At 38.4% G+C, this 15,005-nt stretch overlaps 1 protein-coding gene across 4 annotated transcripts in view; it reads left to right on the top strand.

Annotated features, from left to right (window-relative positions):
* The window catches only part of LOC122829961 (WAS/WASL-interacting protein family member 1), a 53,028-nt gene that overhangs the window by 17,495 nt on the left and 20,528 nt on the right, over positions 1 to 15,005 (top strand). For 2 of the 4 annotated variants that reach the window (XM_044114951.1, XM_044114932.1), the window contains exon 2: positions 14,417 to 14,616. In XM_044114951.1, the coding sequence (XP_043970886.1) occupies positions 14,489 to 14,616 (128 nt within the window). In that variant the 5' untranslated portion in view covers positions 14,417 to 14,488. Of the gene's footprint in view, positions 1 to 14,413; positions 14,617 to 15,005 lie in introns of all 4 variants that reach the window. The other 2 variants (XM_044114941.1, XM_044114923.1) reach the window with 1 other exon arrangement.

Raw genomic sequence — 15,005 nt, 5'->3', positions numbered from 1 at the left:
AAGCTCCCAGGAGCCCTCTGAAGCGATCCGACTGGTGACACAACAAAGCTGAGGGAGTGGAATCACAGGAAACTGACAAATAAGGCCAAATCTGACAGGCGAATCCTCCGAGCAGCTCCGGAGTCTGACAGATCCTTCAGGAGAGCAGCCAACGCCCCTTGCAGCAGCAGTAGCAGCAGCAGCGGCAGCGGCATTCATTACCACAGTTTCATAACACTACAGTAAAAATGATAGTATTGATGAGGAAGGCGTGACATGGTGATGATCATGTCACAGATTTGAGATAAAGTAGTTTGAGGTCAGTGTGCAGGTGGGGTTTAGTGGTGATGGTTGGTGTCCATAGCAATAATAATGAAAACTGGTATTTAGTGAGGTGCAGCAGCAACAAGGGGCTGCGGGGAGCGGGTGGGGTTAAACCAACCAGCTGTTAGGTCTAAAAGCTCTGAGCCTCGTTGTGGGGAGACGGTGGCAGATTAAACGGCAATCCTGCTGATCCAGCCCACACATATACTCTCCCCACTGCCACACACACACACACACACGCGCGCGCGAAAGAAGAGGTTTTGCTACGAGTGCTCAACTTATTTTTAGCTCTGCCGTAATGTTTTTAAGAGATCTAGTCCAAGTGTGACAGACCGCTGCCATAAAAGGTAACAGACCTGGACGGGCTGGACGGGACAGATGCTGGACGTTAGTGGGGTTAAATCTGGGGCAGGCCGCCCCAGCATGGATGGCTTCAGCAGCTGCTGATGCAGTGGGGGTCGACTGGGAGAGATGCAGGGACAAAGGTGATGTAATGCTGACTCTGGAGATAGCTGTGAAGAACAAAAGAAATGTTGGTGTTGGGATGTGGTTCTAAAAGCGCACTGCCCTGTGTTTGGTAGTGTTTGTCCAGCAACACGTCAGATTAAGAATGGGCCAGCATATATACTTCAGCTCTATTCTCCTGGACTCTTCTTTACTTTGAAAACATTTATTAATCTGCTCTGTGGAGACACATTTAGACCAACCCAGAAATATCGTTACATGGAAAAATATCACTGGATTATTTGCAATCCTGTTTAAATGTTTTGCTACATTGCAACTTTAAAGTCAGCCATTCCTGCTTCTGCTATTCACTCTCACTCATACATTTGTTCTGGTCTTCCCACTCTCCCTCTTTCTTTCTCATTCCTTTTCTCCCCTGACGTTCTTGCTGTGACTTCTGGTTCTGCCGTCTGCCTGTCTCCCTCTCGTTTTTTGTTTTTTTTTTTGGTGCCAAATGGGGGATTGGGAGGACTCCTCCAAATTGGCACACAGATGAATAATGCATCTGAAGCAAAAGCAGAGAGCTGGGGTTGGGTACAGCTATCTTGTCAGACTCTTTTCCAGTGTGTTACAGTTAGGTAGGGAGTTCATCCGATACTTCAGTGGAGGAAAACTGTTTTTCTTCAGATTGCTTTTCATTCACATTTAATTTTGTAACTGAATGTTTAATTGTATCCATTACGCAGTAAGAAGAACTGACACATGCTATGAGAAATTTGGGGTCTTTTTTTTTTTTGGCATGTTCTTGACAAGACCCCTGTTTTTCTCAACAACACACATGCATAATGCATGCTTTCATTTGATTCTGTGTGACTGCATGCATGAGTTTGTATTTTGCCCGACATTCCCAAACCGCAGAGTCGAAAAGCTAGCCGCACTCGCGAGCATAAACTCACAGTAGAAGCATCATTAAAGTAATGAGCAGGAAGTTAGCACTGAATTCAACCATAAACAGAGAGGAAGAGCAGCATCAAGGGAGAGAGACGGAGAAAGGGAATAATTCCTAATCCCATAAGGATAAATCTTAATCCTGAATGTTGCTTCCGACTCATTCTGGTTAATTAAGTCGAGTCAAGTGAGAGGAAAACGGGGTCTTGCCTTCTCTAAGTCTGTAGGATCAGCACAATACTCTACGTGGAGCTTATGAGGTCTCTCATAGGAAGTGTTCTTTGTGTTCTCCAAAAGCAGAGATGGAACAAATTGTATCCAGGTTGTTTTCATAAGCTCACTCTAAGCAGCTCTTTTATTTTACAGGAATTTCACTCTGGCTTCCCATCAGGTCTCATATTTACATACATATCACTAGTTCGTACCCTCATTCAGTGTTGGGTTGCAGGCTGTGTATGCTAACAGTTTCATTTATCACACTTTATCATTTAGCCCCCATTTATGGTAGATGTTATTGCGCTGCACATCCGGCACTCAGCAGTTAAAACATGCACACACACACACACACACACATGCAGACAAATACACATGCTGCCTGAAACTCAGAGAAAACAAAGAAAACTGTTGAGCAACCGATGGGAATTTTCTTTTGTTGTATTATGGTGGAAAGATTTCGCCATGTGACAAAAGGATGAGGCAAACAACTGAAATGTCAAGATCCTGTGTAACTCTAAAAATAAAAGACCTAAGGGCTGCCATTTGAGTACATCTTAGCCACGCCGTAGTGCATGGAACAGAGGAAACAAACATTTTTCTGCACCCAGCAGCAGCATCGGAAGTAGAGCTGCCAACAGTTCTCTCCTAAAAATAGAAGAAAGTGGATTTTGAAAATGTTTACCTACTTAACACTTAGTGCCCTTAAGAATATAAATATATGTGTTTCCAGCATGTCATCATGACATATAAATGTGTGAAATGAGTATTTTCTAAGAATAGGCAACCTAACATGTTCAACAGCATTATGTAATTCATAGTGAAATTGTCTCTATGCAATACAAAGTCCTGATATAAAGTTTTCTTTTCTCTTATTCTACTTATTAATTTATACAATGCTAACAATGTAATAGAAATTCTGTAAAAAAAAAATTACGCAAAACAAAAAATATGTGTGTATAAGTACAAATGATAACAAGTAGGCGAGGTCAAAGCTTTATTAGTCTCCGGTTTAACAGTAGGAGATCCTTCATATGATAACACTTTGAAAACGCTATGATAAGGAAATCATAGGCTATTAAAATGTTGCCATATATTTATACTGGAAACCGACTTAAACAGTAACCTTCATCGTTTTTCTTTGGAGAAGAGAAGAGATGAAACACTAGAGTAAAAATAGAAATGTATGCTTGTCATTAAGAGGTAACCCTTTACTTGCCACATCAATTCTTACTCATTAAGAGACGGATACCGCTTAAAGGCTTTTAGCAGATTCCAAATCATATCTGCTTTGCTTATGAGATTAGAGCTTTAGTGCGGGACAAATAGATCCGCAGGTTAAGTTCATTGGATGTGACCGCTGGTAGCAGGTCATTTAGGGGAAGGCAATGAATTACAATCTGAATCTCCAAGTGTCTGCACAAAGTTTTTCTACCCCATCTGTAGGTGTCTGAGGCTTAGAGATAGGGGCCTGGAGCTGATAGCAGAAAAGTCACAGGGTTAAGCTGCAGCCCATCTTACCTCGGGTTTTCTCCTTTTCTACCTCCCCTACTCCTTCATTTCATTTTGTTATGCTGTGGACACAATGGGATTTATTGTTCCCTCTTATGTGCTGATGAACTTGAACATTTTATAGGAGATATTTCCCCCCACAATTCCCCTCTGTCGACCTTTTATTTTTGCCCAACACAGATTATGTGAAAATTACTGACTGTTAGCGTGATTGATTGACTCAGAAGTAGAGCGTAAAAAGGGCGCAACTGTTTTACAGGTTGATTTTACTCACAGATCAGTGGTGTGGAGGTGATGTGTGCAAATTTTTCACACAGGCAGGTCAAAGCTGTTGGCCTTTTAATGGTTTCTTGGCACAATGGGCCCAGGCAGTACACAAACTCCTCGGTAGCTGGAGTGAAATTCACTTAAATGGACTTTTAATGTGATGACAGAGACTGAGCTCAGAATGGTTTCAGCCAGGTCAAAGTCTGTTTACAATTATGAAAATTGCAGAGATGCAGCCTTTTTAATCCTGTGTGAACCCAAAGGAACAATGTCTGCAGTTGGTTTTTAAATGATGAGTGAAGGCAGATGAGAAAATCAGGAGACAGTGATGAGTAGAATGACAAAACTAATGAAAGAGAAAAAAAAAAAAAACAGGTGAAGCTACATTTGAATTTCATGGCAACTTACATATCATAGTTTATCTATCAAGACAAATGAAAATATGAGTAAATAGGCTAAAATGCTAACGGTTCCACATTCCACAGTGATAAATTTTCTGTGCACAGCTCACAATAAGCCTCAATATGTCAGTTAAAGAAACTGACTTCTCGGACTGCTGTATCAGAAACATTAATCAGAACACTGATTGGAAGGGAAAACTAAATAGATGCATAACTGCAGCAATGTGAGTCTTGAGAAGAAAGAGATCCTGAGCGGTTCAAAAGGCACTTACTGCAGGTGGAGGCAGTGTTTCAAGAGCCACCACAAACAGGCTACAACTGTGGCATTTACTGTGTAAGTAACTTCTGAACCAGAATATCAAAAGTTGTGAAAACTCTACAGAGCCACTATGGAGTATTGTCAAAAGAAAAATGAGCGATCAATCCAACAACACAAACAAGCTGAAGGTCACACTATTAACACACTAATTTATTCAAAAGGAGCCCCTCACAAGTATTAAGTGCATTTACTGTACAATGAATAGATATTCTTTTTTTTTTATTTTAGAAGAAATTGTCTTTGAAGTGTTATGATGTTAAATGCGGATTTGCATTACAAGAAAGTAAGCCATAATCATCAAAATTAACAGAAATAAATGTTTGAAATAAACAAATGAGCATCAGTTGTAATGCACAATAAGTACAATAAAATTACTGAACTTCATCGGTATATGTACTTTATTTCAGGCTCTAAAAATAATAATGAAGATTGTCATATAATGTGACCACACTAGGAAGTGAGATAAAAGGAAAGTTTCCCCTACTTCATGAAAACACGATTGTAAATGCTATAAATAGATTTCTGAGAAGCAGATGTGTGTGTTGGTGTTATATGAGTGTATTGTTACTTTATTTATAGAGAAACTACATAGCTGTTTTAATGCAGATCCTACTAACCTAGAAAGCTATCTTACCCCAGTGAAAAAAAATCAATCAATCAATCAGCTTTATTGTCAATTCCTCTTACATGTCCAGACATACAAGGGAATCAAAGTGACGTTTCTCACTATCCCACAGTGATACAAATGAGGTTTTGAGATATCATCTTTGAAAGTGTTGGGATGAATGTAAAAATATATTCCACTGGCTCTAAATAGTTTCCTAATGTTGTGGTTGGGAGATTTGTTTCGGGCACACATTAATTTAATTTTGCATTCATTATACAGTCAGCTTTGACAATAATACCGCAAACAAATACCAGCAAGTTTACATCAAAACCTAGAAAGAAATGTATTAATAACTGCGAAAAATCGTTCAAATAAAATGAGAAAAAATCCATGTCTCTACTTAATTACTGCATTTTAATTTGTCAGGATCTGCTAGCTTCACCAGTGAATTAAAACAGTAGTATTTAGCATTAGTTCTTAACATGAGAATGGTGTTCTCTTTCACCTGAAACCAAGTAGCTACACTTCCTGAACCTAACCATAAGATTGAGTTGCTTAAGTGAAACCAAACTTTGCAAACCTAAAGTCTACAGTGTGCCAGAAAGCAAGGGACATATAAACAGCAAAGAAGAAAAATCACAAAAACAAAACTGTTCAAAAGTTACATCAATCCAGGTTGGTCAACTCAATGAGGACCCCCTAAATCATCAAAATAACCATCATGCCTTTTTTCTTTTGCTTCTCAGATTCCTGGAACATGTTCATGTTGCGCATGTGTCAGGAATGGAAAATCTTTTGTATCCTGGTTAGCTTTGCACAAACTGCAAGGGTAATTGAATAAGGACGAACAACATGAACCTCTGAAGAGCAATGTGTTGAAAACACATTTAAAAAAAAAAGGCAGTATGATGCACTTGTACATCTGCTGCTCTTTCTATATTTTCAAGGACAAATAACAATTCAAAATATTCTTCACAATGTTTGATTTTCCAATTAAAACAATTACAAAAGTGTTGAGAGTCTTACTGAAGTCAAATAAAACTTCTCATATTTCATTCTGATCCTTAGTCATAAACTCTACTACAATTTTGTTTTTTCTGCTATACAACAGATCTTGGCATTTTCTACTTACTTATTAGTAGACAAACATATTACCCAATAATGGGAGCAAATCATCTGAATATTATGGTCTCACTATTGTGTTGCTTTTCCAGTCTTACAGAGGGTTTACTAAAAACCCCTGTGGTTGATTTAGGTTCTGCCTCAAGTTGAAGTAAATACAGTGGCATTGTAAAAAAAAAAGAAAAGATAAACAGAACAATATTCCAGAGAAAATGTGACAGAGGTTAAACAATTCAATTTAAATTAACATACTTCTTTTGATCACTTGTTGACAGTCAAGATGCTATAATATGCCGTAATACACAGATGTTAAAAGGGTAAGAAAGATGCTATAACAGCCAGCTTGCTGATATGTCAGGCTATCTGCTTTGACAGTTGTCAGCATAGCAGGTCACATGATACAGACAGACAAGATGTGACAACTGCCAGTGCAATCTTTCTTTAACAGTCATCATCACACTTAGAAATCTTTTCTTGTTGGGGAAAACCCAGACTTCTTCAACCAACAAACTAATGTACAGATTGGCAAGTTGAGCACACAAAAGTGGGCTGTGGTTTTAATGTAACGGCGGTGCAAAATGTAGCAGCATTGCTTTCAGGCTAACAATTTGGCTGAGACTGACATAAAAATTACAGTTAGAACACCAACATCTGAGATTGGTTATCAAGTTTATTAGAGGTTTTAATAACTGTCTTCTACAAAGTTCCTTGATAAGGACAATACACTGGATCAGTTTGGGACACCCTGACTTCACACGTGTTTACTGACTATCTTCTGACCACGATGTGCATCAGTACAGACTGATGTGAATTTCAGCATTTCAGAGACTGTTTCTCCTCTCAACATTGCCAAGCAAATGTGTGTTTGCACCAGATAAGCCAGATTTGCCTCCACAACATAGAGTTTTTCACTACATCTGTTTCCAAATTTGAGGAAACCTCCCAATGAATTCCATTTTGTGAAGCTTGTCGATTATAAATCAGGAAGGGGAGAGGAGAGCCTCATAGCGAACAAAATCAGTTCTAAGAGTTCATAAATTTTGCATGACTTTAGGGAAACACCTGTAAAAAGCTTAAGTTAACCTTAACATGCTTTTGTACTCACCACTGTGCAGAGCTGCCTACTTTGTACTTTCTCTTTCTTTTGGCTAGACCTGAAGTCCCTGCTGTTTGGATCCTTTTCCTTTCCAATAATTGCTTTTCTGAAACAGGAAGCTGAGCCAACGATATTCTGACGATTGAAAGTTCTTATGGAGACACAATGTAAATACAAAAGTTAATGTCATCCTAGAAACTCAGCTTAATCAGGTTAGTCCTATTTTTAAACCTTTAAAAAGAATGTCCCACTTTGATAGGAGTCCTGCTTGCTGCCAGTGCAGTAATTCATAATTTAAAAAACTGTTTAGGGAACTGCTGTTTAATCAACACAGTTTTTTATATTCACACATCATATCTGTTTTTGCTTTTTGAATAATTTTAGCAGACTATGTATATTTCTTGGTGTATTTACAGTTTCTCTCTGTCGCTTTGGTAAATTTCTGAAATCATACTCAATTTCAGAAACACAAATTTTGCATCTTAACAATTCGTTTAAGTGCATCTCTCAAAACAATTCGTACAAATACCAAAGCACCATGAACTGACTACATGCAAACTCCAGTCTCTTGTTCAAAAGCTTTAGTTCATTTCTCAAAAGTAAATATCTGTGTCAATAATATGTAATATGTCATATCAAATACTTCAGGTAACACTGAATAACTGTAATAGCCATTGTTTTCACAGAATAACAATATTTTATATTTAAAAAAAACCTGCTAACTACAAAACTGACAAAGGTGTAACGCTCTTTTAATGCTGCGTCTCTTTACCAAGGTTCACACAGACAGTCATTGCTTACTCACCAAAGGTGATAATAATATGGTTTACCTGGCTTTTGCAATAACCTACAAAGAAATGTCTATTTTACTAATAAAGACACCAAAACAATGCATTTTGTGTGAGAACCATTTCAAAAAGTCCAAAACACAATAAATTCAAAGTGAATTCAATAGTCATTCAGCTGTTTCTCAGCTAACTCAACACACATGTATAAAGTACACTAGCATTAGCATTAATTAGCCTCCAAAAATATGTCCCGTTTTCTACACACTAATCACAAATTACTTAATGTGACTCTAGTTGACTATCGATTCAATAACCTCAACACTTGAAGGTAACCAGTATACATCAACATACATTATAACTGACTTGTGATAAGATGAGATACACATGTTAAGCTTTCTTTAACATCTAACAGGAAGGTTTATTCTTCTTCTGTGTGCCCAACCTTTTCTATGTCACAAGCGCCCTCTAACGTCTGCATGTGGAATCACACTGAATAAATGAATTAACAAGTTATAAGTAAATGAAAACACAACATATTTTTAAAAATCCATCTCAATGTTATTTTTCTTTTTCGCTCTTTAATTTCTCATTCTAACTTGTTTTAAGTTATAAGTACACAAAAGTATATAAGAAGGTATGCAAAAACAATGCATGAAGATCCGTAGAAATTGCAGCACAATCTTCGTACACTTTTTAACATTCCTGGTTGTTATCTTGCAGTGTAGTGTGGAAAGAATCTCTTGCAGTGTGTTATCCAGCCTCTTCAGGCATCTGCTGTGAAGTTATGCCATGCTCCATCCATGGCAGCCAGAAGGGTCATCTGTGTGTATTGCTGGCAATCACATTTTTTCCATCTCCATGCTGAGAAAACCATTCTCAATGTGGTTAAGGAATGAGGACTAGGGTGAGAAGAACTCTATCAGCATCTTGTTGTGGGTTACAAACCAATGATGGCATATGTTCTCGGCCTCTTCATCTTTTACCTCCTATCTTCTCTGTCACAGCTTTGCTCCTCTTTTATTGTCAGAAATGCAACATTGTGTTGTGTTGCTGCTATATATACCATACTACCAGTTGATGGCTCATGGGACATACCTCTGATCTGTTTCAGAAAGTTGGTTGATCATTGGTTGATAAAGCTGTTTGTCAAGCATTATATGTAAAACATAGAATGACATATTATGATAACTTGTTTAACCTCTAGAACCCGACGGACCCACTGGTGGATCCGTCGGGTTCCACTGGTGGACCCACCGGTGGAACCTCTAGGGTTCTAGAGGTTAAGCATTGGATGGATGGATGAGATGTTTGATAAAGTGAAAAGTGACAATTATTCAAGGTTCCAAGGCCATTTTTTCAGATGAAAGTAAATTTCATTTCCTTTAACTCCAAAAAATCAAGATTGTAGGGCCTAGAAAAAGGTGTTCAGCGTCCTATATGGAATTATTGCAATCAGTGGTGATTTGCAGAGCTTTGTCATCTTTTGTAAATCCAAAGTCATCACAGTCGTCAACCAGTGAGTCTTAGAGTACTTCTTGCTTCCCTCTGCTGACGAGCCGAAGGTTATTTCATTACATCCAACAGGAGTTTGCACCTCCTCACACTGTCAAAAGAAAGAAGACCTGATTTAATAACAATAGTATTAGCACTATGCTTCATCTGTCAGCAAATATGCTCGTCAGACTCTGTAGAGAATGATATTTTTAAGATAAAGGCTAGAAAGATCAGACTCAACAATTATTTGTCTCAAAACTGTATTTTATAGCTAAAAGTTTAAGTTTAATGATGTGTTGCGGCTGAGTATTTTTTGTTTCTCTGTCTTTCTGTAGGCTGCCGGTCTTGGCCAAGTGTCTCTTGTAAAAGAGATCTTTTGATCTCAGTGGGACGAACTTGGTTAAATAAACGGTATTAACCTAGACTAGAAACTCTAATTAATGTAAATTAGACAGAATAACAATAATCACCCTGCAGCAGCCTCTCCTCCTTCACATTCAAGGTAAGTCGGTAAAAGTGGTTGCGAAACAAAACAATTTCTGTTAGATTGGCAGCGGCACCATGTATCATTTTATGCTGTGTGCGTTTTGTGCGCGTTTGTTCTGGTTTGTGCTGCGTGTGTGTGATCTCAGAGGAAACCTTCCACCCTGTGGTTGAGCTGCACTGCTGCATCCTCCTTTCTTCTGCTGCTTACATCCGTCCCGCAGTGTGTCTACGCAGCGCTCACTTTGACCTCATTATCACCCTCATTTCCATCAGTATTAGCAGCTGCACCCTTCTTCACCACCATCATCATCGTCACCATCATTGACATCTTTATCATAATCACCCCCAGCAGGCATCACTAGTGCCATCACCGCCCCTGCCATCACTCTCAATATGCTGCCGTTACCACTGTCATCATTTTTGCTGGTAACGTTGTGAAAGGAAGACAGATGCTGGAATAAACACTCTTGCACCCTGACCGTGTTACACTGTTGAGCGTGCAGCTGCAGGGGCATCATGCAGAAGCCGTCTCCCCTCGTCCTCGGTTCTTTTTGCCACTTGTGAGGGTTGCATGCTGTAAAGACATGTGCTCCCATATCGCATCACGCTTGCCGGAAAGGCAACCCTCGTATGTGTTTCTCCTCTGAATTTTTCAGGAGGACGCTGACAAATTGCACACAGGAACACACCAGTGATGACCTCCTTCTTATGTCCTCCTCTTTTTTAATTCTCACATTCTCCCATGGCTTGCCTGCTTTCTTTTTCTCTTACACTGTCTTTAGAATCTCCTTGCTATCTTTCTTCTTCTCCCTCCCCCACTGTTTATGATCCCCTCTCCTCCTCTTTCCTCCTTCATGTTTTAAGTGAGCTCCCCTCTTCCCTGTCCTCCTTGCATCTCTACCAACTTTCATCCCACTCACTCACTCCTGTCTGATTACCTCTCCCTTTCTCTCCCCATTTCATTCACCAATTTTTCCCATCTTTCCTCTGTGGTATACGCCCTCTGCTTGTCTGCCTGCCTGCCTGTCTGTCTGTGGCATAAAGGACTGTCTAAGGCCGCTGCTCTGTTAATTCATTCGCTGTGCATCGCCTCACATATCTGCAGGGTCAGGCAGGCAGACAGAGAGGAAGAAGAGGAGAGGGTATCTGGAAAAAGAGAGAGAAAGTAGAGGGATCAAAAGGAGAAGAAATAATTGTAAAAAAAAAAAAGATGGAGTTTTATCTGCAAAAACAGAAACCCAGAGTCAGAACCAGTCGTTGTGTATCTCACAGTCTCTTCGCCACAAACTTGCCTTAGTGTATGAGTTATGTCATGACCTGCTTATGCACACTATGTCCGTCTCATTGTAAGTCCGAAATGTAAACATGCTTGACTTTGAGGAAATATGTTCTCATTTGTATCATTTGAGTCACTTGTTGTAAAAATATATTTTAATGGCATTAAAGGAAATGGATCTCTTATTATTTCACCATAATCTTAGTTAAATTTTGACATATCAGGCGGGGAATTAATATGACCTGAATGAGATACTCTTCAAAATGAGAAAAATAAGCACACACAGGATTCAAGTAAGGCAGATGAGTGTTAGGCTTCAGAAATCAGTAAATAGCTTCAAAAATAGCTACCGGGCTAAAACAATTCTGGAGTAACCAATATATTTGCCTGCATTGTTACACTGACTTTTTATCTTCTTTTAGGTCATCCCAACCAAAATTATTTCTCTTTACTAAAAACCAAAATCATGAGAAGGGTATTTGTTTTCCTCCGTTCAAAATACATACATGCCTTACTATGTCTTTAAACAATTTTGCAAGGTATGATGATAAGTTTTTGTATGCTTCTGTTAATTCTAAACACAACACTCTCCTTCTCTGTGTGACATCATAGGAAAATAGAGAGAAATCAGATTAGATAGAAAAGCAGATTAAAAACACACAGAAAAGAGTCCTGCACTGAAGTGAAATAAGTTTAGAAAAGAATGTCAACATTGATATCGGTGACTAAAATGGTAAAAGTGCAGCTTGCTTTTGATAATAATGCCATATTTCTGTTGCTGAATGAAAAAACAAAAAGGTATTCATGTCTGTTTATTACAAATTTACCTGCAATATGAAGACCATCGTTATTGTAATTGAATAAAAAGACTCTGTGAAGTTGGGGCTCTTTAACTTTTTGCATGAGTAGCAAAGTAAAAAGCTACTTTATGTGTGTAGTAACACACAGAAAGTAGCTTTATCTGTGTAATAATACACATAGGTTTACGTGTGTAATTTCAGGTTGCTTAAATTGATTTGAAAAAGCAACCTATAGTAATGACAACTTTTGTTCTCTGTTATTGTTTTCCTTGTAAAGCCTTCCTGCTTCTTCAAGACGTCATAATTATTAGATCTGCTCTAGCATGTTACTGTTTAGTTATCGCTTTCAGGGCTGTTTAAAAACAGCTAGCGTTGTGCTTTATTTTGAAAGGCATATAAAATAAATACAGTATTATAAAATCAATTTGCAGTACTTTTGATTTTTCTGAATTCCTTTTTGACCATACCACAAATAGGGAAGATTTTTTTATATTTCAAAAGATTTAGATGTTTATCTTTTAGAAAATGGAAAAAGTAGTCATGTCAAGAACTAAAATCTATTTCTGTACTTAGTTTTCTTTTTTTCCGTTCTTATGCAAGCTTGGAAATTATAAGAACAAATTCCATATTCTTACAACTGTGCAGGAACCCCATGAAAATCTTTGAGATGCACCAGTTGGGCATTACTTGCCCAATATGAGGCTCCGGTTTTTCATTGAGGTCTGGCCTCTCAACTCCTATTTTCACTATTCTTTATTCTAATGGCTACAATACACAAAAACAATGTCCAGCAGTTTTGCTTTTTTACAGAAAAGGTAGTTTTCAGTCTAAATGACAATAAAGGGAATGCAAGATCATCCCTGTTTATACGTCAGAGTTTTTTTTCTGTAACCCTTATCTAATTTTTATTTATCTGTGCATGAAAATGCATGTTGTTGGTTTATGTATTTTTGGATTGAAAATAATGACAGTTCTTAGTTTTGAAGGATTTAATAGTTGAGCTATAAGAGAGAGAGAAAATATCATTTACTATTTGACCTACTGAATACCGATTAGAGCCAAGTAAGAAAAAATAATGGTCAATTTCAACCTCTGGCCCATTGATCGGTGTATCTCTAGCAAGATCACTTGGGGTTTTTTTCAGCTACAACTTAAAAACAATTACTGTAACATTCCTGGAGCTAAAGCTTAAACTTAAAAGTCAATGCAGTCAGGCCACTGATAGGAGTTGGCAAATGTAATTTTTTTGGTAGAAAACTTGTTTTGTAGCCCTGTTAAATGAACCCACTTAACTCTGGGAGAATGTGATTAAACGACAGCCGACTGTCTATTCATCTGCAGGAACTCTGCTGCTAGACTTGTGCTCTAGAAAATGTTGATGCTAAAACATTATGCCTCGCTTTGTCACACTCCTCGTGTATGTTTGCTATTCAACATGTATCACTAAAGCGCCCTGCTTTTGTTTTACTTCCTTTAATCTGTGATTATGCACTGACTGCATGAGCGCAGTAGGTCGCTGGAATAATGACGGCTTGTTAGCGCAGCTGGGTAAACCTGAGCTGCTTTTAGAGAAGGTTTAGGGAGAATAGGAAGCTACTGCAAATATAACCTGGTTCAGATGCTGTTTCTTTTCAATACTTTGTTAAGAAAATATGCTGTGAATGTGCTTGAATAAAATCATATATGCGATTTTTACATTTTTCATTATAGTAGTCAAATCTATCTCCACTAATCCAGTAGTGTAGGACCAGCATGTAAATCTGTCCAGAGTTAATCTTGTCTGACATGAATGAGAATTGTGTATGTTCGTGGAATAGGTTTTTGCGTCAGAAAGCTAGACAGACTTGGAGTAAACATGCTCTCCTATCTCCAGTGCAGCAATATTTCTATGATGCATAATCTTGTCTTCTGTGCTTAAGCCTACTGTGACTCGATTCATACCCCCAGCTGAAGTACATTTGCAGAGCATGCGGTCCCACTATTGCTGCCTATAAGGAGCTCAGTTGCGTCTGCATTCCCCTGTTAAACTAACACAGGGTTCTCTCAGGCTTAGAGAAAGGATGATCAAAGTCTTTTTGGCATGCTAGCTGCTTCCTTGCAAGGTGTTCTATTTTCTGTGCATTATTCGAGAAAGTCAAAAATAGAAACTGATATGTCAGAAAAAGACAGTGATAAAAAGCCAGAGGCAAGTGTGTCCATGCTCATGCACACCCATACACCCTCCCCCCCACCACACACAAAGACATCATTTTTTCTCTGTAGTTCATGCTGTGATTTTTTTTTGTTTCCTTTTATCTCCCATGTCACTCATGTGTTCTCTTTTTCCTTGTGTTCCAGCAGGTTTTCCTGATCACAAGGTCCGATTTGCAGAACTGGCGCTTGACTGAAAGTGAGCAAGACAGAGTTTGTGTCATGGCTGACAAGGAAGACCAAGGTTTAGACCTCCCCTACAAAAACCTGCTGGTTCTGGGAGCAATCGCAGCAGCCTCCGCCTTTGTGGTCACCATCCTTATCGTCCTCGTCTGTGTAGGCTGCCAAAGGTAAGGCTGTTAATTTTAGTGAGGAAAAAGCCTTCCAAAAGTGCATTAACAGATCACATTGTGCATATTAAGTGTTGTTATCATTATAAAAGTTAATAGAAACTGATTAAAAACTGATATTAGTCGCATAAAATCAATAAACCTACTCACAATATTGAGTCGTATATCAGTCCTAATAACTGAACAAGATCAAGACTACAATACAAAAATGAAAAGACCTTTTGAAGTTTTCTTAAAAATAAAAAAATTAAAAAATTCCGGTAAGTGTAAGTGTTAGGTTGCTTTACGTATCAGTTAAATGGAAAATAGCGCCCCCTCTCTGTGTGGCTGGCTATATGCTGCTGCCTCCTGTAATCAGTGCCAGTCTGTGAAAGTTACGTGGTTGGTGA

This window comes from Gambusia affinis, linkage group LG01 (assembly GCF_019740435.1).
Source record: "Gambusia affinis linkage group LG01, SWU_Gaff_1.0, whole genome shotgun sequence".
Taxonomy (NCBI): Eukaryota; Metazoa; Chordata; class Actinopteri; order Cyprinodontiformes; family Poeciliidae; genus Gambusia; species Gambusia affinis.
This window is presented reverse-complemented; position numbering and strand designations above follow the sequence as displayed.